The sequence below is a fragment of the Poecilia reticulata genome, chromosome 7 (genome assembly GCF_904066995.2).
Source record: "Poecilia reticulata chromosome 7, P_reticulata-male-v2, whole genome shotgun sequence".
Lineage (NCBI taxonomy): Eukaryota > Metazoa > Chordata > Actinopteri > Cyprinodontiformes > Poeciliidae > Poecilia > Poecilia reticulata.
Window position 1 is genome coordinate 12,394,846 of NC_088836.1, and position 25,563 is coordinate 12,420,408.

A 25,563-nucleotide genomic window follows, 5' to 3' on the forward strand; every position below is an offset into this window, starting at 1 on the left:
AAGAAAAAAAAATGGAATTGACTTTGATGTCCTGAACACAGGAGTACCTCAAGGTTGTGTGCTTGGCCCAGCCCTTTTAGAACAAAACGTGCATCTGTGAAAACAACGGGATCCAGTTTAGGTTCAACATCTGCATAGTGGGTTTTAGACAAAAACCTGATTCTAAGCAAACAGGGAGGTTTTTCTAGATTGAGAAAGTCTAATTATATCATACAACCCACATTCTTCATCGCTGCGTTAGGTGACAAGATTTGGTTCCACCAGTCTCCTAGGAACTCACAAACCTACATGAACACTTAAGACTTTGAACATTTCCAGCCTAGTGAAGAGAGTCAAGCAGTGAATTTTCTTTCTGAGGAAATGAAAACAGGTTGGTCTATCCTCAGAGCTGCATACAAATTTAATAGGAACACAAAAGGGAACATCCTCTGGCAGAGCAGCAAAGTATGGCTCGCACAGGCTGGCCTGCAGATAACAGAGGAGACCTCTTTCAGGTGCTCAAATCTGCCCAAAATGTTGTAGGATCTCCACTTTGGAGCAGCCCATGGGTCAACCACCTGCAGCAGAAGGCGAAGTTGATCGGTGTGAACTAGACTCACCTGGGTCACTTTCTGTTTGTTCTCCTTCCATCAGGAAAAAAGCCCCGGCAACTCAAAAAAGATGAGGAGAAGCTTTATTTTACAGAGAATTGTGGCCTCCAAGAAAACATATAGTGAGTTTGACCTCCTGTTATGATCACATGGTTTTGGAACTTGGTTTTTGTTTGTTTCTGGTTTCATCGTATCCTGGTTCTTTTACTTTGATTTTGCCTTTGTTCGATCCTCTGTGTATTTAGATCTTAGTTTATTATTTATTGTGCATTTAGGTTTCTTTGATTAGTGTTTCTTCCTGTTACCGTTTTTGTTGGTTTCAGGGTTGAGCTCTACTTTCTCTTTTCCTCTCGCTCTAGTCATGTTTTCCGTGTTTATTACTTTCTCCGTTGTTCTGGTTCATCCACTCCCAGTTCTTCCAGCGATTATCTTTGTAAGATCTTTATGTTCTTTCATCAAAACTTCTCACTGTCCATAAAATTCTCAGCGCCCGAGTCTTCAACAAACTCATTTTCAGGTTTTTGAGGTGTATGAAAGTATTATTTTTGACATGCATCCCTTACAATTCAACCAACAACAATTTTCTCAAACGCCTCTGTCACGGAAGAGAAAATATATATTTTAGCTTAAAAAAAAGCTGAACATATATGCATAATCCTTCCACTAATACTTTACTAAAACAAGCTTTGATATAATTTAAGCATTCAGTCATTCCCACCTATAAGCGGAAGCTTAGGAGACAGAGCCTTCTCTGTTTGAAAACTTATTTTTACTCATTGGCCTTCAACCCAACTGAGACTTGAGATTTGTCACTTTATTTTTATGCTTTCTTTTATCCTGTTTATTTTGCTGATGTTCAGCGCTTTCTTTCAGCTATGGCTAGTGTTAAAGAGCTTCATAAATAAAGTTTATGATGACGAAAGCCATAGATTGTAGGCAGGTTTATAATGGCTCCAAAAAATATATCATTGTACAAATGTACCAATCAGGGGAAGTGTACAAAAAAGGAACCAGAGCCAAACTGTGTATTTGGAGAAACCATGGGACCACAGCAGCAAACAACAGATGATTTCTTTTCTTCATAATTGATCAAAAACATGAGATGGCAGATAGTAGCAAGGGTCCAACAGTAATACTGAAGAAGCTGCAGCAATTCCAACACACACTGGTTATGAATTATGTGTCTTCTGACATATTTCTGGACTAAATGGAAAAAATACTCTTCTCTTCCGATGGCGTTCATATGCTATCCATTTTCTGTGTTATGACTGATCCATACATTTTGTTTCATCAACCAAAAAGCCCAGTGGAAGCTTCAGAAACTTTAATTCGCTAAAGAAAAAGATCTAGTTCGATTGTTCTTCAGTTGTGTACATCATCACCATGAAGTTATGTTGGACTCAAAGAAGAAAGTAACTGAGAAAAGACAAACATCTCAACAACCCTTCCCATGTTGATGCAAATGCTCTTCAAACTTTCATTTAGAAACAGATTTTGTTTTAGTTTAATCATAGAAGTGTCAGTTTGACTAAATATAAAAATACCTAAAGTAAATCGCTGTGAATGCACAGTGAGAGATTAACCAAGCTAATAACACCTGACCCACCGTCCCCTCATCACATAACTGTTGACAGGTGAACAAAACACACAACTAGAGCTAAACCCAAAGTGTCTAATTTTCTATTTCAAAATATATAAGCAGCAAATAAAACATAGTAGAAAATACCTTCCCTAGTCAAATTTATGCACCTTGTAGCAACAGAAAAACAGGAGCTCTGTCCCTGATCCTCGGAAGCACGATGCAGAAAGTGAAGGATTGCGTTACGCCGGTGTGAGGGAGGTCAAGCATTGCGGAAACAGAGAGCTAGCAGCAGCCCGTATGCTGCAGGACCGGCCTTCTTCATCAGTCCTGTGTGGATGTTTGTTGGCTTTGTGCACTGACCGTGATAACAGGCTGTTACTGAGCTGGGACCTAATTGGATTATTCACATTATACAATTGAGAGGGGAGGGGGGCTGAGGGTGGGTGTGAGACAGCCTGTGATGGTGTGTGTGTGTGTGTGTGTGTGTGTGTGTGTGTGTGTGTGTGTGTGTGTGTGTGCGTGTGTGCGTGTGTGTGTGTGTGTGTGCGTGTGTGCGTGCGTGCGTGTGCGCGTGTGTGTGTGCGTGTGTGTGTGTGTGGGGGTGCGTGTGTGGGGGGTGCGTGTGAGGGGGTGCGCGTGTGTGTGTGTGTGGTGTGTGAGCTACAGCCAAAACAAGTGGCAACCTCACTGATGCAGGATAATGACTTTTATTAAGACAGTGTTATAACTATCTCGGTTATTATTACACTGTGTCTGAAGGGTGAAGTTACATAAAGGTGGAAACTTAATGGTCTAATCAAAGTAATCGATTGAAATGATCAGAATTGGGAAATAGTGATGTTCATGCGTGCGTGTTACCTTGAAACGGAGAGAGATCCACGTCAGCCCAGTTGTAGCTGGTTGCGATGCGGCAGCTCTCTTTCAGCCAGTCCAGGTTTGGGTACCAGTCGGATGACATGCCTGTTGAAACGCCAAGCAGAGACACAAACCTTCAGCCACGTTTCTGATTACTGGACTAATGTTCGGCATTTTAAGTGTTCCGACTCTGAGCTCAGAGTTTATGAGAGTCACTCCAAAATATAGATTTTCTGCTTCTGCTTTCAGCTCTTCCAACACAAAATATGACTTCCAAGCTCCAAACTGCATTTAAGTAATAACCTCAGACTCAAGGATAGACTCCCATGTGTAAACATATGTGACAAGCTGAGAGGCATTAATGGAGAATATCTAAAAAAAAAAGAAAAGAAAAAAATGACACTATGGACATTGGTAGTTATAATATTTTCATTTCAAACTTAGGTTTTACCGTTTCCAGAAGTGCTGTTATATTTAAGCTCACGATTATTTATATGACTGGAAGTTAATGACAAATTCATCTGTAACTCAATTTGTAAATAAATATATATGCAGCTTTTTTTGCTTAACCTGCGGTGATGTGTTCATTATATGCATCTTTTTTCATTTTTTACCGAAAATAGACATATTTTTCTACAGTGTTCAGGTCCTTAATGGATGACTACGGACAGACGGAAAAAGCTGTACAACTGTACTTTGACTTTTTCGGTCAAATACATTGATCATTATTCATTGGCAGTGTTTCTTAATCCGTTTACAAAACTTTCATTGATAATAATGGAACAATCAGAAAGTGACATTTGTTATCCAAAAATAATTTTTTTAATAAATTTGAATTCATTTTCCTGAAATTAAAATGATCTATTCTAGGTCAACAAAATCTTAAAACTGGAGCCAAAATGAAGTCTAAAATCAAGTGAACTAATTTCTGTTTAAATAACAAAATGTGTTAGCAAATCAAAATGAAAAATTAAAACATTTAGAAGGGAAAAAAACTCTCTGTCTATATTGTAAACAGCCACAAGGTGGTATGAGTTCACACAGGAACATTTGAGATGAAAACAAATAAATGGGAATGCAAATGCAGAATATTTTGCCGTCATCACACTCCAATTAAATAGCAGAATATCTCCAAGCCACGATAGAGTGGATGTTTTCATTCATCTACAGCTTAAAGAGGAAAACTGACCGAGACACAAAAATGCCTGAAAAGCCCTACTGCTGCCCTGAGAGCTCAGTTGCAGAGAGACAAAGAAGAAGAAAAACTAGACAGGAAATAAGAGCGAGAAAATCCATGAGCAAAAAAAAAACTGTTTGTACAAGCCCAGCTACACAATATGAAATGCAGTACTATGGGAGCATCATAGGAAAATATATAAATATAAATGCAATAATTCTGTGCAGAGACAATGTTGTGTCAGGTGAATTGCTCTACAACACAGTGGATGGGGGAAGTAGATGATGTAGAATCACTGTTTTAAAACGGTGAACGGGAAATCTTCACCTTTAGGTGTTTTTGGGAAGCAGTAATAAAGCCCCTACACATGCAATATCTTCTACAGTGCCTGAATACCTTTCACCAGAAAATACAATGTGTTTATTTTATGTGATGGAGCATCATAAATAGTGAATAATTGTGAAGTTGTTGGAAAAGATCACAAAGTTACCAAAACTTCTGTACATCTAACTCTAGAAAGTGTTTTGTTTGTTAGCTTGTTTTTATGGGTATGTTTCCTTCATGTTCCTGTTTTTTTTTTTGTAAAACAGATGAGGTTCAGTCTGATTAGATGAAGCGTGATCAAATTTCGGCGTCCATATCAAAGGGCTTTCGCAGAGTCTAACAAGCTTTCTTGCCAGATTGCCTGACATTTGTTACATTCATCTTTCTGTTAGGTCTGAGCAGCGTCTCGGTCCCTGCTGAGGAAAAGCCCTCCCCACATCATGACTCTGCAATCACCACAATTAGGATTACAAGTTCATGGTGTTGTGCAATGTTTTCCACCAGAAGGCTTTTTGACTGGCCCTGCAACAGACTGGCAACCTGTCCAGGGTGACCCCGCCTCTCGTCCGGAACGTTAGCTGGAGATGGGCACCAGCAACCCTCCTGACCCCACTGAGGGACAAGGGTGTACAGAGGATGGATGGATGGATGGATGGATGGATGGATGGATGGATGGATGGATGGATGGATGGATGGATGGATGGATGGATGGATGGATGGATGGATGGATGGATGGATGGATGGATGGATGGATGGATGGATGGATGGATGGATGGCTGGCTGGCTGTTGGCAAAATGTCTCGGTGTCACCTGACTATAGCACCTTCTTTGACACGTTGTCCCCTACAAGGCTTGTAGCAAACTGCAAATAAGACTTTTGTTCAACAATGGCTTTCTTCTTGCTACTCCAGCATAAGGGAGTAGCAAGTAGCACAATCCTCTTTGTACTCCTCCATGACCCTAGGCGCCAATGCAGAACCATCTGAATTTATATCAGCATTATTAAAACAAGATTTATAAGTTCACAAAATGCTTTAAGTTCAACTCAAACCACTTTGGAAAAAACAATTTATACTTCAACTTTTTCAGGCCGTCATGTGATCCTGTCCAGAGTGTTCCTGGGTCTTTATGATGCCGCTTCTTCACAAATGTCCTCGAACATAACATCTAAGGCTTTCACAGAGCAGCTGAATTCATATTGAGATGAAATTATACGAAGGTGTTCTTTCCCCCCCCCCAATTATGTGACCTCTGAGTGCCGCTGGTTTTGTCAGAGTGAAGCATAATTCGTGCTTCTTTGTCCGCCCTACTGTCCCCGTCGACTGAAAAGTCTGCACGCTGTAATTTTCATTACCTGTACCTGCCGACATCCATGTCCATCCTGTCCAGACTTTTGTGTCTGCGTTGGATGTTTTTGCCGACACCGGAAAAAAAAAATAGCCTCAGACAGAGGGTGGCACTAAACACAAGGCGAATGCATGAAAGCTGCTCAGATCAAACAGAGGAGAAAAACAACAATGATGCTTGTCTAAGAAAACATATATGAGTGAGTTGTTGTTTTGTCAGTGTGAATAATTTATCTCACAAGTACAAAATTTGCACTGATGGCTCTTTTTTTTTATTTTTTTATTTTCCTGTAAGTATGCAAGTGCATTTTTGAGACGACTCATCATGTTGGCCAAGACTTTAACAAATATGAAGCCATGCAACCCCACGTGGCTTGCCTTTAAAGTGGACTGATACCTGCCACACTTTTCAGACTTGTATCCTCTTCACAACTATGCACGACATTCTGTTGGTCTAACACATTAAAACAGCAGAAACGTCTTAATTGTGACATTACTTGTAATGTTTAAAGCTCTTGAGTAACATGTCAAAAGCAGCTGAATGCAGATTATTATACTGGATTCAACGGGATTATTATATTTTGGTTCTGATGCTTGTATTTCCTGTCTTGACAACATATACAATGAACACAATCCTCGGTCCGTAGGAGGGTGTTTTGCATTTTCACCAAAATCAAACTTCCAGAGAGTCATCTCAGATTGGTGAGCTACCTCAAACTGATGGTCAAAATACTGCAACATGCTTGAGCAGAGATTTTCCACTTCCATCGCTGTGGGTTTTCGTAAAAAAAATTGACCTCACAAAGCATCGTGTGTAAACAGAGCATCCTGAACTATTCCAAGGAAAACCACAACATAAGGAGTCTTTTATCACCTCCAAACAGATGGAGGTGTGTGTTTTCTTAATGATACATTCCTGGGTCGAGGCTTTGTGTCTTATTTGACAAGGTTATAACAACTACCAGATGAATGATTTAAAAAGAAAAAAACACTGGTGGGAATGTTTTCACAAAGGAGAAAACAGTCTACAAAAAACAGCTGAAACTGTGAAAATATTAAGCGAAAAAGAATGAGAAAAAGATGGTGAACATTTTTAGAATAGCACCAAATTATATAATAAAGGAGAATAATGTCAAACAACTGAAGAACACTGAATTAGCTTTTATAAAGTAAATTAAAGTACAGTTGAAGTAAATAGAAACACCAACCTGAAACATTTCAGTATATTTAAAATCAAGAAATTCGCCTTGAAAAAATTTCAGCAAATTTGCATCTTTAATGAGACGCTGATGGCCTGATTTATATTTATATATTTATATATTTTTTACATTTGACACCATTATGTCAATACCTAAAAAGCTCCAAAAAGGCATCCAGAAGAAAATTGTGAGATACCTTGATTTCAGATTTCAAAAATATTTCAGTTAAAATTAAAACACAAGAAATCTGCTGTTGTCAAAACTGACTGAGAAAATATTTAGGAGAGGAAAACCAGGACTGTCCTGCAACTAATTCATCTAAGCTCTTTGCATTCTGTGAGTATAAATTAAAATTAATCTCACGCATATGGGCATCTGCAAAGAAAATATTCAAAAACATAAAAAGAAAATCTCTGAAACACAGCTTACAAAACCATGTCAGAAAATTGAAAACTTGCTTAAGAATACTGTAAATAAAACCTTCCGCTTGCTGCAGTCCCCGAGGACAGAGATTCACTCATATTTTACGCCAAACATTCATAAATATGTTGATTTTTTTCCCCCCACATTTATAAGAAAAGAAAATCATTTCCAAGCTATGATTGGTTGAAAATGATTGAAATAACTTACATGAAAGTGCAATGGTACCTTTGACTTCAGAAGCCTCATATCTGTGCAACATCATTCAGCTTCCAAGTTTGCACTCAAGTGCTTCATTTCTGTGTCAACTGCAATATATTTGACATAATTTTCTCTTTCTTTTTTTTTTTTTTAACAAATTGTACAATTCTGCACAGTTAATGCTTCTTTTACTTTATCCCTGCATTGACGTGCGCCGTTTTCTTTTAACACCACACTTCCTTGTTCCCTAATGACAGTAAAATGAAAGCCGGAACAGGCGGCTATGTTCTCACCTGGAGCCTGGACAGCATGACTCTGGTGGGAGAGAGAGTTGTGTGGCCGGTGCTGGCCGTGCTGCCCGTGCACCTGGTGCCTGTGAGGGGACAGGTGAGGGTGGTGGGCGTGGTGCGACGCCTGGCCGTGGTTGTGTTGGTGGTGGTGGCCGACGCTGCCTCCTGCACCCGGAGAGTGCTGGTAGGAGCAGGCCGTCCGGGCCTGCTGGCTGGAGTCGTTTGGCATGCTCATCAAACCTGACACGATCAAGAGAAAGACCGGGATTGTGAGCTGACTGAGAGGGTTCAACTCTTACACTGTAAAAATACATTTTCTCTTAAGCATACGTCTAAAGACAAATGGACTAGATTTTATTTTGGACAGTCAGATTAAAGTTTTGTTACCTTTCACTTCACATTCATACCCTACTACCATTAAACAATATTCATAAAATGTAAGTTTGTGACTGTAATGCAAAATTAATTAAACAATTTCAAGGTTGTTTTTTTTTTGGAAGACACTGTATAAATGCACAATTACTGATTTTTTTTTTTTTTTTTATGATGATGATGATGATGATTAGTTCTTGAAAACAGCACCTAAACCTAAACAGCAGAAACAAATATAAACTATCCCAGGCTTGTAGCCTTATTAAGAAGGGGAAAACAATTTTTACATCTTCTCAAGACTGGCGCCTTGAGAATCTTACTTCTCAGAGACTTTAATTACTGACAGTATTGTACAGTGCAGCCTCTACCACCATAATGAGGTCACGCCAGTGGCCCTCTTGATGTTCCTGCTCATAATCTCCTTCAAACGCACACAGCCTTCCACATCAGCTTATTGATTCTATCGTTCCAGGGCAGTTCTAAGCTGAGATTCCTACAAAAAGTAGCCGCTGGAAAAAAAACACTAAACTGGTTTGTTTTTCAGAATGTATTTCGGTTGCCTTGGACGTCCCCGTGTTCACTTTGCTTTAGATGCATTTAAAACTTAGTCAAAGGTGAAATACCCAAGACAATGTGGAACTACTTTCTGTCAGATGCTTTATTCTTAAAAAAAAAAAAAAAAAAAACATAGCAAAAACTTCACCTTTTCTTCAGCTGTAGCTTTAAAACTTATCACTCAGTTTCAGAAATGACCTGCATGGAGATGACAGTTTCAAAACCAGTTGTAATTTAGAAGCTCACCAAGTCCATCTATACGTTAGTCATTGTGTAAGTGATTTTTTCAACTTCTTTAAACTATCCATTTACAGTAGAAGGGTTTTTGAAGAACGTCTTTGACACGCTGTGCCTTGAAAAAGTATTCATACTAGTCACAAAGTGGTGCATAACAGTGAAATGAAAAAGATAGCTTTAAAAAAAAACTGTGTGTATAAATATGCATTTATAATCATTGCACCCGTTACTCTGATACTCCACGAGTAAAATGTTGCACAATAAAGTTAAATTAAACATCAAAACATGTGGGAGAAAGGTTCCTGTGCTCAGATGAAATGTTCTGGCCACAATGCAAATAAATATTTGTGGAGGAAAAGTAACACTGAACATCACCGTCAGGACAACATCCCCACTCTGAAACATGGCGATGGCAGTAGCATGCTGTGGGGATAGTTTCCTTTAATAGGGAAGATTTTCACAGTTTCAAAGAATTACTCCATTCATCTTTTACTTTGCTAATGTGCTCTACCTTGGTTTGTGTGTCAAATAAAATAAAATACACAATTGTTTGAGAAAAAGTCAAGGGGTATGAATGCTGAAAAGCTCTCGGAGTCGAAGTTAATTTTTTTATCGTTCTCTTAAGTTTGTTGAATTATTCAATTTATTTATTTATTTTTTTTAACTAAGACAGATGTTATTTGTTGTATATTTTTGACATAGTAAGTCAGATATTAACAAATTCACTCCACAGTTATCTCTTAAATCATTTATAGTCATACCATATTTCACATTCTGCACTGTAGCAAAGTTGTTGTTCTTTTTTTTTTTCTCCGTTTTTTTTTATTTATTTTTTTTATCGGCTGGTATTTTCATTGTCTTATTTTATGTGCTTGCGATCACCCCTGACCACTCGCTGCTGGGGACCCAGTCAGACGGTGAGTCCAGACAGCAGTTTTGCAGAACTCAACAGAGCGCATCAATCTCCCTCAGTTACAACTTCCTGAATGTGTGCGGGGGAGGGGGAAGGGGAATGGGGGAAGTAAGTAAGAGGAGGAAGGTGATAGAGGGGTGGCAGGACGGCGTGAAGGAAGGAAGAGAGGAGGGGGGTCCAACAGGGAGAGCGCCTTGTGACCTGAAAGCTTCAGGAAGCAATTAGTGAGATGCTTCACAAACTTTAGAACCAATCTAATTAGCTGCTATCAAAGCCGAACTCCTTCCACTGCTCTGCTAAAGATGTGTTTTTCCTCCTGTTGAATTCTTCCTCTTAATTGCCTTTACTCGTTTGACTGTGCGAGCCATAAAATGCAGATATGCGGAACAACAGATTGTTTGTTTATTTAAATACAACAGAGTAGGAGTAGCGAGTGGTGGAGGTTAATACTGGAACGCCCGCTATGAAAGCAATGTTAAATTGTCTGAATTTCAATGCGAGTTAAAGCGTGCCAGTTAATTATGAGCATGAGGGCTGACAGAGGTTTCCGGTTGTTTCGCTCTCTCACACACACACACACACACACACACATCAAGTATTGTGTATTGTTGGACAGGCTGGCATCAACAACCCGCAGTGAGGCCGACACCCACCTTGTTGTGAAAAGGACTGCTCAAAGACGCACTTGTACAGGCTGCGGAAAGAAGCGCTGAGGTCCTCAAAGTCGGAGAAGCAGAGCTGCTTGTCCCGCGATTCCGGGACAGGTAAACCGTACTGGGGCTGCTGGGGCGGAGGTGGAGCCTGGGCCGACTGCTGCAGGCTCAAGGACTGAGACGAAGGCTCTGAGTGACTGCTCACCTTTAGAAAGACAAAGACAGATGTGAACGAAGTGTTCTTTAAAAAAAAAAAAAAAAAAAAAAAGAGGGGGAGGAAAAAGAAATCTGTGGATATAGTAAATATTTAAACGCTGACAAAATCTTCTGGAAGTCGGATCAGATTTCGTACAACTGAAGTGATACAAAAACAAAGTTGCTGTAGGTGAAGGGAAAATAAACAAAGTGTTCCAGACACAAAAACATTTGTTGTAGTGAAGAGATATTGTGGTTTAAAAAGACCACAGACACACAGCCGCCACTATTCAGTCACATTTAGGTTTTGCATCATCAGTAATCATTTACTCGTACTGTCAAACAAAAAGGGAAATGGCTAATAATATTAACATTAAAAACACTGACACTATTACTTACAATAATAAGATACTGAACTAGTTTGCATTTTTGCAATGATATTCAGATTTTTTTTCTTCTTTTTTTAATGGAAGAAGTGTTTCAGACTTGAAATATATCCATCAATGTCCCTCTAATTGAAATGTAAACTAATATCAAGACTTTCCTTAACGGTTAAAAGTAAAAGTAGACTTGGTCTATGAAACCTTTTGGCTGACAGAAATATTTTTGATCCTAATCCTTAAGCAGGAACACTTAGTCTGATTTGAAGGTATTTGGTTTTTATGGGCAGTGTTTGGCTGAAAATTGTTACTTGCACCAGTGTGAAAATTCTGGCCAATATCCATATCTGATAAATGTCCTGCAACCCTGTGCTGCGTCACCATCACTACCCAAACCAAGTACTCTGCCCTCCTGAAACACATGCACAAATACCTACAAAATGTGAAGAGACATTAATTGTTAGTATTATTACCCGAGTCTTTCTTCTAAAACCAACTGATGTGTTAAAACATGACTGACATTGGCCAATATTGGTGTTGTATCAGTTATGTTGTGCATCCCTGGTTATTTCTCTGTAAATGGTTTCCAGCTAAACATTTTAAATTCTGAATTTCAAAGTTGTTTATCTGAACGTTAGGTTGCACAGCGGCAAAACTTTTTCACCAGAATTCAGTATTTCTGCTGCTTGGGTAACACAAAATATATTTTTATTTTAAATAATTGAAACGCATGTTTTATTTTAAATAATTCTGCTGCGAATTTCTTGAGGCGCACATTTAAACTGCATCACAGTTTTCCGTCTTTCACCGGGTCATGCAGGTGAGGCCCATTGTCATTTTGACTGGGAGAAACGCTGTGCAAACCAGAAATGCAAAACTATGTAAAAATCCAGTTTATTTTAGAATAATAAAAAAAAACACACACTCACACACACATTTTACTGCGTCTTGCAAATGTCCTTTTATGACTTGTTTTTTAATTCTGCAGTTCACAATGACGATCAAACTTAATTTAATTTTGCCAAATGAAATAGAAAACCAATCATTTTCTTTTCTCCATAAATACACAGAAAAAAAACAAAAAAAAACGAAGCACGGCGCTTCCAATTTTTCTCATTTCGCGGCTGCGGCTCGTCTTCCTCCATCCTCAATCATCTCATCCCAGCTGTCATCCTCCTCGCCATCCAGCCGGTGAACACAAGCAATTTGCTGTGATCAGTGTGCCTCTGCCAATATGAGCCAACTTTCCATGACGCCATCACCCACACATCTACCTGCACACCCGGTAATGGGAGCCTCTCGGTAAACTCCGCTGGCGTGTGTGTGTGTGTGTGTGTGTGCGATCTCTGCCAACGGTGCCACCGGTAATCACTGTCAGTCAGGAGGATGTCACCTGCACCAGGTAATGAGACAGAACTAACCCCGATCCTCGGCGGACTAGACCGCAAATGAGGTCTGAAAGGATGGAGGAGCGGGAAGAGCGGAGGGGCGAGGGGCGGCCGAGGTGATGAAGGCAGAAGGAAAACAAAAGATGGCCTGCAGAAATGGGAGGTTAACGAGATGAGATTGCGCTGACCTTTTTGCTAATGCAGGTGGGAGGTAGCAGGAGAAAAGTGATTGATGGTAAAAAGGTGAGCAGCTGTTACAAAAGAGAAGCAATAAAGAGCAGTGGTGTTCCTGCTCAGCTGTAAACCCGTATCAAATGTTGTTGAACAAAGCAGTCTTTAATGCCGCGCTGCTAAATTTAACAGGACAGGCAGGAAGAGAATCGAAATTTGTCTCTGTGCTGCAGCAAAACAGAGTAAGAGCCTGACCCAAAAAAAAAAAAAAGACACACAAAACTGTAAAATACACTCAATACACATAATCTGCATCATTTAACTAGGAGATAATGACAAATTACTTGTGTATGTAAAAAAAAGAAAAAAGAACAATTTAGCAAATTTAGCAAATCAAGAAAAACTTAATCTACCACATGAATCTTCAGATTGTTCCATAAAAACAGATGTGTTATAACACTTTAGTAAGATGCCACACAGTGCCTGGCACATCTGATGGCATTCTTCCAAGCTGAAACGGACTAAATGATCTAGTCTTCATAAAAAAAAGGGTAAAAATGTCATGTAAAAAAAAAAAAAAACAATGTGGCTTTTATTTCTTTTTGCCGTGGTATCAACTGCGACCCTGAAGCTGAGGTTCAAACTGAATCGTGATTTATGTGTGGTGTTACACATTTCTATGTGAAGTGGGGTGATGATCTTCTAAAACAGTTTTTTTTATTTTATTTATTTATTTTTTCCAGAAGCTCTGACTGTGGAATAAATCCATACTGCTGCAAAGAAGACACTATTAGAAAGTATATAGCTGAAAAGAAAGCAACACTTGGTTTTGGTCCACACAGCTGACCAAAGCGCTAAGTGGTTGGAAATGTCCGCTGATTTGAAAAGCTGCTGAAATATCTGGACGGAGACATCCCTGACCAGATGTCTGAAATGTTTCGGCATTACAAGGCCATTTCGAAAAACGCCACGAAATCCGCATTTCTTAGCTTGCAAGATAATTTATTCTTTTATCGTTGCCTGCGTTTTAAATAGGTCAAATCTAGAGGGGTCAGGCACCATTTAAATACATCAGAGACGGCCCAGGTACGTTTCTTCCTCACCTGCTGTTTTATTTTTGCATGACAGGAGTGAGCCTCCTTCAAAGCGTCCTATTATTTCTCACAGATTTAAAATGCATTTTGTTGTGTTCAGCCCTGAGGGGTGTAGCGAGGCTGCGCCAACACCAGCGAAAGTCTGCTGCAAAACAAAAAAACTCAATTTACAGGGTAAATAATATTGCGTGTGATGGCTGCGTTCAACGAGACAAACGCATGCGCTTGTACTTTCACCTGCATCGCTGCTGAAATGCCTTCATACACAATGATTTTTTTTTTCCCTCTCAAAATTGTTTTTGCTAAACATGAAAATTTTATTTTGCACTCGGTATGTCTCCAATGTAAGACTTTTGAAAACAAATGCAAGTTGTCCACTCAAGAAATCCCATAAAAGTGAATTGAAAAAAAAAAACCAAACAAACCAAAAAAACAATCTGTTTGGCTTCGAACTTCAACGTCAAACACGAAGGGAGCGTTTCAGGAGTTAGCTGCGGATCCAACGCACACATCGTTAGCTGCTAAGGTGCAGCAGACACCTGCAGCACCTGCTGAATCACCAAGATGATGTCAGAATCAAGGAGGTCACAGAGGGACAGGTTTAATACAGGTCGCATAAAATTCCCCAGAGGTCGATGATGACAAACCAGATGAGAGGTGAGAGAAAACGTTGGCCCAGCTAAGGCATCTTTTTAATAAGACACACTCTGCGATAGGCGGACGTCCTCCTGCAACACTCACAACACTCGCAGGCATAACAAAGACGAGCTCTTACTGGTGTGTAGCTGTGCACGTTGCTGCCGCTGCTGACAGCGGGGTTCAGGCTGTTAAGGCTGACAGACGCCAAACTCTGCTCTGAAAGACTGCTGCTCAGGCTGCCACCCAGACTCCCAGGACTCTCGCCGCCTTCTGCTTCAGGGTTGTACAGAGCAACCTAAACACAACAAAGACAGCAAGGTTTCGCCTACTTCACTCATTGTTTTTAGGGTTTTTTGCTAAATCGACATCAAAGGGGCTGCACAGTGGTGCAGTTGTTAGAGCTGTTGCCTTGCAGCAAGAAGGTTCCGGGTTCGAATCCCAGCCCCGGTCTTTCTGCATGGAGTTTGCATGTTCTCCCTTTGCATGCGTGGGTTTTCTCCGGGTACTCCGGTTTCCTCCCACAGTCCAAAAATATGACTGTCAGGTTAATTGGTCTCTCTAAATTGCCCCTAGGTGTGAGTGTGTGTGTGCATGGTTGTGTGTCTCTGTGTTGCCCTGCGACAGACTGGCGACCTGTCCAGGGTGACCCCGCTTCTCATCCGGAATGTTAGCTGGAGAGGCACCAGCAACCATCCTGACCCCACTAAGGGACAAGGGTGTAAGGAAAATGGATGGATGGATGGACATCAAAGTGAGGGGAGGAGCTTAAACTTTTTTTTTTTTAATTAACACCTTAATTAACACCTAGTTAACATTTGTAATCCAGATAATTTTGTCTTTGCTCCGACTAAATAACAGTTAACTGGAACCACAACATTCACTCCTTGTGTCAACAGTATCATTTAGTAGTGGAAATTTTATGAAGGGCATACTAAAATTAGTCTTTTCTACAGCCTGCATATGTAGAATTATTGCTCATTTTATCAGTCTAATTTCTTTAGTGCCACTCAGAAGTGGCTAAATAGGCACATTTAGGCAGAAAAAGATACTCTATAGTGATAGGAAGCCAAATTTGAACAAAATATGAACCAAAAGCCACCAACACTATGAAATATGGTAGTAGCAGCATCATGCTGTGGATACGCTTTTCTTCAGTAGAGAAAAGGAAGTCAGTTAAAGTTGATGGGAAGATGGATGGTGCTAAAGACAAGAGCGATCAAAAATGAAAACTTGGAGCTGGGTCTCCCAATGGTACACAGACCCTAAGAAGTGCAGCCAGAGCTACAATCAAATTGCATTGCGATGGTCTAGTCAAAGCTCAGACCTAAATCCAATAGAAAATCTGGGCAAGACTTGATGCATAAGCTTTTTAGCAGACAATAGTGTGCAAAGTTTGAGACATAACTCCAAATACTTGTAGCACTAACTGAACCAAGAGGTGGTTCTAAGATGTACCGACTCAAATAATGTACAGTAAATGCATGCTCCTCTTTACAAATCTAGATTTGTTGGAAAAATGTCCTTCCACTTCACAATTCTGCACTTCCTTCTTTTGGTCCATCACATGAATTCCCAGTGCAACTCACTGCAGCTAAAGTTCACAGGATAATATTTTTGCAAGGCTCAGAGTCAAAGTAAAAACAGAAATTAAAGCATTAGTCAGTGCAATTTGTCTTATCCCTGCATCAACAGACAACTGCGGTGCCACAATTTTCATTAAAAAAATATAAATAAAAAAAGCACAAGAGGAAAAACCTAACCCAGAGAACTCCCTGTGTAGTGAAAGGAGCTGCACAGCGTAATGTCTCGTGTTGACACATCACAAAGCTTTTTAAAAAGCGGTGCCTCAGAATTATGTTGAATCATGTTTCTCTTGTTTTATTTGACTGTCAGGACTTGCGAGGCAGAGCGTCAGGTTTACCTCCGGGCTACGTTTAATTGTAAAGACAAATGTGAAAGCATAGCCTTCGGGTGAGACAACAGTAAAAGCTCTCTGGGGCAGCGCTCTACCCTGTGGAAAATCTAGTGGTAAGAAAAACAACAAAAAGAAAAAAAAAAAAAAAGCATTTCTGAGAAGTTTTCCCAGTTTTAGTGGGTGTGGAGAAATCTGCAGTGAAAGAAGATTTAATTCTCCTTACTGTGACATTGTCGCAACAGGGAAAACATTTTGCAGACTCGAAGACATTTACGGTTTGCACAGAAATACAGAACATGTGTTACGAAGCACATTTGTAGGTTGCAGTTTTTGATGCAACACAGCTTCAAGTGAAGATATTAGAGTAAAAGAAAAAACCAAAAAAACAATCCAATGTGCTAATAACAGCATACCAAGTATCTGATTAAGAAAACTGTTTTTCACTTTTCCCATGCTTTTCTGTCAAGTTTCAGAAATGCCTTTTAAAAAGCAATTACATCTTTTGAGCATAGCAGAAAATTAGTGAGAAAACATGTAAGACACGAGGCTCTGACACGCTGCTGCGCCTGCAGGACGCCACCTGTCTGGACGTGGGCGGATATCATTGACGTTGGCATCTGCATCATTATCGTCAAGGTCTTCCTCGCCCTGCTCTGAATCATTGTTTCAAAATGTAAAGTGATGTCTCAAAAGAGATGCGTTTGAGCTTCTGCTGGAGTTACACAGCGAGCGGAAGCTGACATGTTTAACGTAAATTGTGAAAAGTACATGTTGATTAAAATTGCTCAGAAACAGCTACTGTCGATATTATAATAATTCGAATCAAGGCTTTCTTGTTCCTTCCTCGAATGAAATGTATAATAAACTGGACATTTATTTTGAGTATCAATCAATATATTTGATTCCCAGTAGGTAACTTTAATAAAAAAATTAAAATTTTTTTTTACATATTTGTTAGAAACCGTCACTATAATTTCACAGTGTGTGGTATGATTCAGATCATCTGTGAAAAAAACTGAGCTCCACCGCCATCTCCCTCAGGTCCGACTGCCATCTGCAGAAATACACTGCTCAGTCAGAAACAACCAATCAGAGCCAAGAGGAGGGCCTTAGTGCTGTCAATCAAATATACACACAATGTGTAATCAAACCACAGTGTTTTCATCATCTAACATTACATTTGATACATTTTTTCCCAATTTCAGTAAATCAATTTTGCTTAATTTGCTTAATGCCAGAATAATGGGCAAATAAACTTTTTACTAAATGTTTAATACTCTCTACACAGTTAGAGGTTTGATTTGAACACTTCATTCAAAAGCACAGACAAGGAATCTGTGTCCTTCCTGAACAGTAAAATCCTACAGTATTTACATTTGCTTATAAATGTTTGAACGGATGAACACAGCATCTGAACATTTCACCCAAAGGATGAAACGGACCTAAAGTCCACAGTTCTCTCTCTCTCTAGATTGATTTCTGTTACTTCTTTCATCACATCACACAAGATTTCAATGTGTTTGATGCCTTTCTTTAAAATACATCCACAACTGGGCTTAAAACTAACCCATGTTGAATTGAGAGATCAAAAGGCCAGTAGGACACAACATCAACGTCTCAGCTTTTTAATTTTCTTAGTTAAAAGAAACTAAGTTTCTTATAGTATAAAAAACTGATTTTTATACTATAAATAGATACGTTTTTAAAAAAATAATAATAATCGACAACCTGAAAAAGACATGAAGTTTGAAAATAAAGAGTGAGGAACAGGAAGTACTAAATATTTACCGTTTTAAATTACCACATTGACTGAGCATTGGCCAACGTACAGTGAAAGTTTTCTTTGAGCAAAATTAAAACTGATTTCTTAGTTTAGATAAGAACCTAAACCAGTAGCATGCTGGGCATTTTAAGAACGTTTTCCATAATTATTCATAACTGGCTGTCTTGCAACAACAAAACCAACCAGTTTCCTTAAATCTGGACTGGATCTGGTCCTACCTTGTTATTTGCTGCACTGATGGCCAGAGTTGGGGATGCGCCTCCTGACATGATGCAGTCCATTCTCAGGGACTCCGACTCCAGGCTGTAAGGGGTTGATGCCTGCAAGCAAAGTGCAAATGACAACAGACACGGATATTATTAGACTTTATAGTCCAAGCTGAAGAGGAAATGCATAATTACATTGGTATACACCAAGTTACCTCAGAGCGTTTCCTACACACCCAAGTTACTCAATGTACTCTGTGTTTATGTATCAAAGAAACATTTTCTCTAGTCTTGTCAAATATCTGAAGTACGTGTGTCATTTTTAAAAGTGGAATATACGAGTAAAAATCTGTGGAGTGAAATTATGGAACAAATTAGACGTTCAGTTTCAGCAAATTAATAATATTCTACAGTCTAAAAGCGCACATAGGAAATATGTTCAATAAGATTAAAGATGAAGCCATGTATTCTGTATTTAAAATCTATTGGTTAGATTTAATAAATTTAAACATACACATTGCTGTAATATTTCTTCAGAGGTCGTATTCATTTATCTAACTGTCATTTATTAGACAATGGCATACTTACTACAGATATCCACATGATAATTCAATTCAAAATCAAAAATACTTTATTAATTAAAAAGGGAAATTAAATCAAGTTTATTTTTTACTTAGTTTATTATTAAAGTTAATTTATTATGTTTATACTGTTTTCTGCTCCTTTTGAAACTGATTTTTGCACATTTTTTCATTATTATTATTTTCTCTTCTTTTTTTCTTTATTAACTTTATTTTTTGTTGTCTATTGAGTAATGAAATAAACTTGCATGCATTCATTCATTTATTCATTCATTCATTGAGTAATAGAAAATGGTCAAGAAAAAAACTGTTTTGCACACTCTGCTCAAATAACAGTCAGCCTGGGCCCTTCACATTAAGTTTATTATATTACTCTGTGAATATCTTCTCTTTAAGGATTAATTAAGTACTATGCAATTTAAGAACACATTTATTTCCTCAGCAGCAGAAGAGCCTCTTCCAGAAGTCCTGCACAAAACCTTTAAACATTGTTTTTAAGTATCTATGAATGTTCGAATACAAATAATTAAATTCATTTATCTGGTATTTGTTTATTCTGCTGTAATTGCCTGCTGTTTGTGGCATAAAGAAACCCAAAAACATTTAACATAAGGAAAAGGCTCAATACACTAACATAGATCGGTGAATTGGAACACAACATGTGAAAATGGTCAAATATGAAGGCAAATAAACAAACAGGGCGTTGCTTTTTTGTTTCTTCTACATTGTGTTTGCACATATTTCCACTGTGCTGATGTTTTCACACATTGTTTTTTTTAATCATGCTCGTATAGATGCATGATTATTAAGTCTCCTGCAGTTGAGAAGAAACACTCTTTTACTCTCACTAGAATCACCTAAAAACACTTTGTTTTACATGGAAACATGCATTACTCCATTTATCTCTACTGTGCGTTACATTTTAAACAATATTTTCGTATATCCATATCACAGCTAATGACAATATTACATTTTAAAGTACATACCAACCTGAACGAATAACATGCAGATAGTATTAAGGAATATTACAAGTAAGACAATTTGAGATGAAAAAGTTCAAAATGCATATATCCATGTACTGTGCACACATATAAATGATACACAAACTTAATACATACTTACTGTTAATTATAACCAACATTTACTAATAAGCGAGCCTGGATAAATTCCTGTGGCAAAAATAAATAACTAAATGAATGAATAAATCCAGCAGAGTGGAGCCCATAATGTTACACTTCCTGAATTCCTTTTCTCCTCATTTAGATTCACTAGAAATCTAAATCCGGCTCACTCGCACTGATTGGGGATACCCAGAGGATTTTGGCAATGAGATGAGAAATTAAATGTGACAAAGGTTATGAAGAAATTTCTGTCCGCTTCAAGTTCATGATTCTTTCACGAGCCTCCCCTGATTCACCCCCGACGCTCCGGGCTGAGAACCGCGTGAACAAGTCGGCGCGCGTCTCGCGTAAATTGCCGGACACTTAGGCAGACTGGGAAGTGGACACATCACTTGCACTTGGTAAGATGAATCAAGCCGTCCTCATGAATTATTTACACATTTCAGGCGTATTCTGCAACGTTTCGTTTGCCGCCGTCTTCCCTGCGAGACGAAGCAGGGGCACAGCTCTATGAGATACAAGAAGCTACTCATGGATTGATTTTGGGGCAACACTGATGCCCCAAAAATGTAAAAAAAAAAAAAAAAAAAAAAAAAGGGAAAAAATTTGTCTTTTTTTCTCCTTGTTTGACTTTTTTTAAGGTTCAAGGCTGGCTTGGCTGACTTCCCAAACTGCTTACAGTAAGAGGATTGGTTGGTAACAATGCAATCTTTAATTTATGATAAACTCCCAGACAAACGGGTTGCCGGTTCCCCCGACGGAAGCTCTTAGAAAAATACCAACAAAGAGGAGACGGGGGGGTGGAGAGGAAAAAAAAAAGGAGGTTGGTGGAAGAAAGCGGGAAGACAGAAAGAATAGGTAGATAATTGAGCGGTGACAGACAGGCAGACGGAAAGGTATACACGAAATGAAAGGGCCGTAAATATCCTCACCGCAGCTAACAGCACAATGGATTTATGAGGCTGACGATTAGCCTCGCTGCCAACTTAAAACTCTTTACAAGCACACAGCCCAGGTGCAACTAAACACACCCCAATGAAAACACGAAGACATATTTAGTCCACCCACCTCCCCATCTCCCTTCCCCCCCTCAGACAGTAATGCCGCCATAAATCTCCACACTTGTAACCTCCCATTTTCTCCTTAGCCCATGTGACAGCCCACGGTGTGTCTGCCAGCGGTGCAAGTGAGGCATGAGAAAAGGGGTCGAAGGGCCCATCCATGTAAGACGAGATGACAAGGCTCTGAATTAATTAATGTTTGTAATAAAAAAAAAAAAATCATTGGTGAAGAAAATATGTCTAACGGCAGCCCCAGGGCCTTCTGTGGTAATTAACTGGAACACAAGCCCGGAATACTCTCTCCTCTCTCCAGCTCCTCTTTACTTCTTTTCCCCTCCTCGCAGCTCCGCTTTTTCCTCAACATTCTGTCTACCTTGACGTCTGTTTCTCTTTTCTGCATCCTTCCTTCCAAACTTCTCTCCTGCTTCTTTTCAGGCAACACTTTCTCTCTCTCTCTCTCTCCAGTCTTCCCCAAGTGAGCAACAGTGATTGTGCACTTTGCCGCTCCACGCCTGCCTGAGCTTTTCCCCGAGACTGAATGGGGGGATGGCAGGGGAGAGGGTAAGGCAGCGCCATGGACCAGGAGGTAGAGAGGAGAGTGGCAGGAAAACGGCGAGATAATGATTATGTTGCAACAAGCAGTGACAAGAGATGTTGGATAATAGGTAGAAAGGCAACCGTGATGAACGTCACAACACGGTCGGGTGTACGTTCAGAAAATCTCGCTGGAGTCTAGTGGAGTAAAAACAAGAGAATTACCTGCACAGTGAAGCTGGAGCTCCTGGAAATTAGATGTTTTGATGTAAATCATACGCAGTTAGGTAGAGCTGGTGACTTAAGCACACGTCTAAACAGTGTGAAGTTTTCGGAAGATCAGAACCGTACATTTTTATACATCATAAACTAAGTAAAACCACTATTTTCCAATGGTTAAATATTTGAACTGAATGGGAGCTGCTGAGAGGCGGAGTGTTGCAGGTAGAGTTCAGTAAAACTTTGAGTCATGCATTCCTTCTGTCCTTCAACACACACAGACATGCATCACTCCTGCTCAATATTGACTGTTTTGCACTTTGATGTCTGGTTAATCTTTGTTAAATAGACATTTTTACTGATCTGGAGAGATTCATTACACACAGAGTTAAATATTTTATGTGTTATGGCTTTCAGGTAAAGGAAACCTGAAAATTCAGTGTCTCAGAGGATTAGAAATATTACATTACACCAATCAAAAATGGATGTTTTAAGCATAAATGTCAGACTATTGAGAGGTATGTTCATTTCTATGAACTCAATACTTGGTTGCGGTTCCTCTTGGATGAATTAGTGCATCAATGCACCGTGGCACAGAGCCGATCAACTTGTGGCACTGCATAGGGGCAATGGTCAGATTGCTTCTCTGTTGGGCATTGCGTCTCATCTTCTTCACAACAACAGCCCACAGATTCTTTTTTAGGGGGTTAAAGGTCAGGGAAGTTTGCTGGTCTATCAAGAACAGGAACAACATGGTCAATAAACCATTTTTGGTGGCTTTGGCAGTGTGGACACATGACACGTCCTGCTGGAAAATAAAATCAGCATCTCCATACGGCTTGGCAGCAGAGGGAAGCATAAAAAGCTCCAGAGTTTCCAGGTAGACGATTGCATTGACCGTAGACTTTATAAAAAACACAGTGGACCAACACCAGCAGACGAGTTGGCACCTCAACCATCACTGATTGTTTCAAAAACACACTGGACATCAAGCAACATGGATTCTGTTCATCCGCTCTCTTCTCCAAAACCCTGGGATCTTGATTTCCAAATGAAATGCAGAATTTACTGTCATCTGAAAACAGGACTCCGTACCGTACTGCGCAAAAGTCCAGTTCCTTTTGTCCGGAGCTCAGGTAAGAATTTGTCTCTGGTTCAAGAGTGGCTTGATGCTGGGAATGTGACATTTGTAGTCCATGTCTAGTATCCGTCTGGATTTGATTTGATATTCAAATCCAGAATATCAATGAATATCAGCCTCTTACGGCTGCCGTTTTTCCCATTGCTGGTGCATCTTTTCCAAGTTCACTTCTTCCTTCCACTCACTGTTTTGTGGATATACTTGGATACAGAACTTTGTGAACAACCATCTTCTTCAGCAACCAGCTTCTTGGCTCACCCTCCTTCTGACTGATGTCTTCTGGACATCTGTCAAGTCAGCAGTTTTTCCCATGATTGCGTAGCTTTCTGTCCCAAAACAGTGAGAGACTAAAGAACCACGTGTTTTGAGTTAATTAGCTGATGAGGGTGTGACACCACAAGATTTTTTATTTTTTTTTACAGCATTTTAGGTTTTCATTTTCTATAACCATCACTCTAAGTGGGATGATTCAATATAATATGCGAGTTTCACTTTCTGAGATGGCTGACAAATATTTCGCTTTTACACAATATTCTAGTTTTTTGAAATGTACTATAAGGTGTCTGTTTGGTCTGAATGCGTTTTTTTTTTTTATCTAATTGCTTATGAGTATGCAAACCAAGTACTGAAGAAACAGAAACTTCATGCACAGTTTGTTGCACTAGAGCAGAAACAACAGAGGATTGTATAAGGGGTTTGTATGAGACCTGCAACTCATGGCGGAGCTACCCCGGCACCGCTTTGGTATTCAGATCTGCAGGGTTAATGACTGAACACCCAGCCGCATTCTGCCGAGCCGATGCTGGGTTACGTATATTTATAGCCTCCTCTGCTGTCAATCAGTGTTTTCAAAACCAATCTTCATTCCTGCGCCTGCATTCTCTCATCTTCCCTGTAACTTTTCTTCCCTGCTCCTCCTGTGAGATGCTGGAGAAGGCGCCCAACGAGCCTCTGGTGAACATCAGGGAGCACATATGTGCACAGCGTTGTTTAATCATGACTATGATTTGGTTCAGTTTAAATGAACCACACATGAAGCAGGTGAGTTTTTTTTTTTTTTCCATAAGCAAGTGGGGGTTTTAGATTTCTGCCCACATGAAGGGGTCAATGTAAGCCAAACCGTTTAGATCAGTAGCGGCGCTGCTAGTTTTGCTGCTTGGAATTTTAAAAATTGTTGGGGTTTTTTTAATATCTCTGCAGCAGCATCGCAAGAGTTCATCTTTTGTTGTCCTCATGTGCCCTCACCGAGTGTTTTGAATGCATTCCCGGGAATTATTCTCTGTGGCAACAAACTAAAGATTCTGGTCGGTCGGTCAAATCGTACCCGTTCTCCAGAACGTGGTCTCTTTTTCGGCCTGCTGGGCACAGAGTCCTCTTTAGGGTTGGTGTCTATCGCCCAGTAGGAGCCCTGAAAAGCAACCACAAAAAAAAACACACAGGTCAGCATTCAGGTTTTTACAAGCTTTTAGACTTCAGGTAAAGCTTTCATTTTTACCTTTTTACTTTCCCTTTTAAAGCAGAAGCAGTCTATGGAAATCTGGAGAGGGACGCTTCTTCCAGCTAAGAACAGGATTTTCACTCACTATTCTGTCAGTAGATTATATTTGGGGTCATGTGAATTATTTATAAGTAGTTGGGAGTATTCTGCAGCTGCAGACAGTAGTCACATTGGGGAAGCAGATAGGGTTTATCAGCAGATATCTAATATTAAGTTATAAATTTTTTTTTTTTTTAAAGCCTGCATTGTGAGTGCAACCAAAGCTGAGCTATTCCCAAGGCGGCCTTGAAATAATATCCTCAACTGGTCCTCATTTTCTTTGAGGTTTCTTCCCAAGAAGGGTTGTTGATGCATTTCTGCTTGCAGGCATTCTGACCAGAAGCACCACCATGGAAGACGCCATTTTGAAATGTTTTATTCCCAATCTCTCTGTTTTGGTCACTACCAACAGCTTAATAATAATAATAATAATAATAATAATAATAATAATAATAATAGCAACAATAAAAAAGCAGTTTTTTTGCCACATTAAAGACCAATGTGTCAGTTTATCACTCTGTTCAGGACCATGACCACAGTACACTTTTAGCCTTTACGAAGATGTGTAAAGTTTAATCAACGTTACGAACTTTTCCACTGCATTTACACATCAAGAGACACCTTCGGCTTTTCATCAGTCACTTTTACAAGCTGTTCATATGTGAGGCATGGTTTTATTTTCTTTATCTGTTCAACATCTTCTGGTAAAGAAGCAGGATTCTCAGGAGCCCTGTTCATATTGTTTTAAAGCGGAGTGTTTGTGGTGGATTATGGCACTCAACCCACCGGCACTCAACCCTAATTTTGGCTGTTTGAGATTTCTCTTCAAGAACTTTTGCAGAAAAAGTTAACCAAAGTTGTGTCATACTCTGTTTACCGTATAT

The 25,563-nt window shown here is 39.5% G+C and overlaps 1 protein-coding gene across 2 annotated transcripts in view; it reads right to left on the bottom strand.

Annotated features, from left to right (window-relative positions):
- LOC103467996 (forkhead box protein J3) overlaps positions 1–25,563 on the bottom strand; it is a 74,067-nt gene that overhangs the window by 4,968 nt on the left and 43,536 nt on the right. For both annotated transcript variants that reach the window (XM_081608888.1, XM_008414780.3), the window contains 6 exons: positions 24,467–24,550; positions 18,498–18,599; positions 14,718–14,876; positions 10,715–10,919; positions 7,988–8,224; positions 3,031–3,132 (listed from right to left, as the gene is read on the bottom strand). In XM_081608888.1, the coding sequence (XP_081465014.1) occupies positions 3,031–3,132; positions 7,988–8,224; positions 10,715–10,919; positions 14,718–14,876; positions 18,498–18,599; positions 24,467–24,550 (889 nt within the window). The remainder of the gene's footprint in view (positions 1–3,030; positions 3,133–7,987; positions 8,225–10,714; positions 10,920–14,717; positions 14,877–18,497; positions 18,600–24,466; positions 24,551–25,563) is intronic.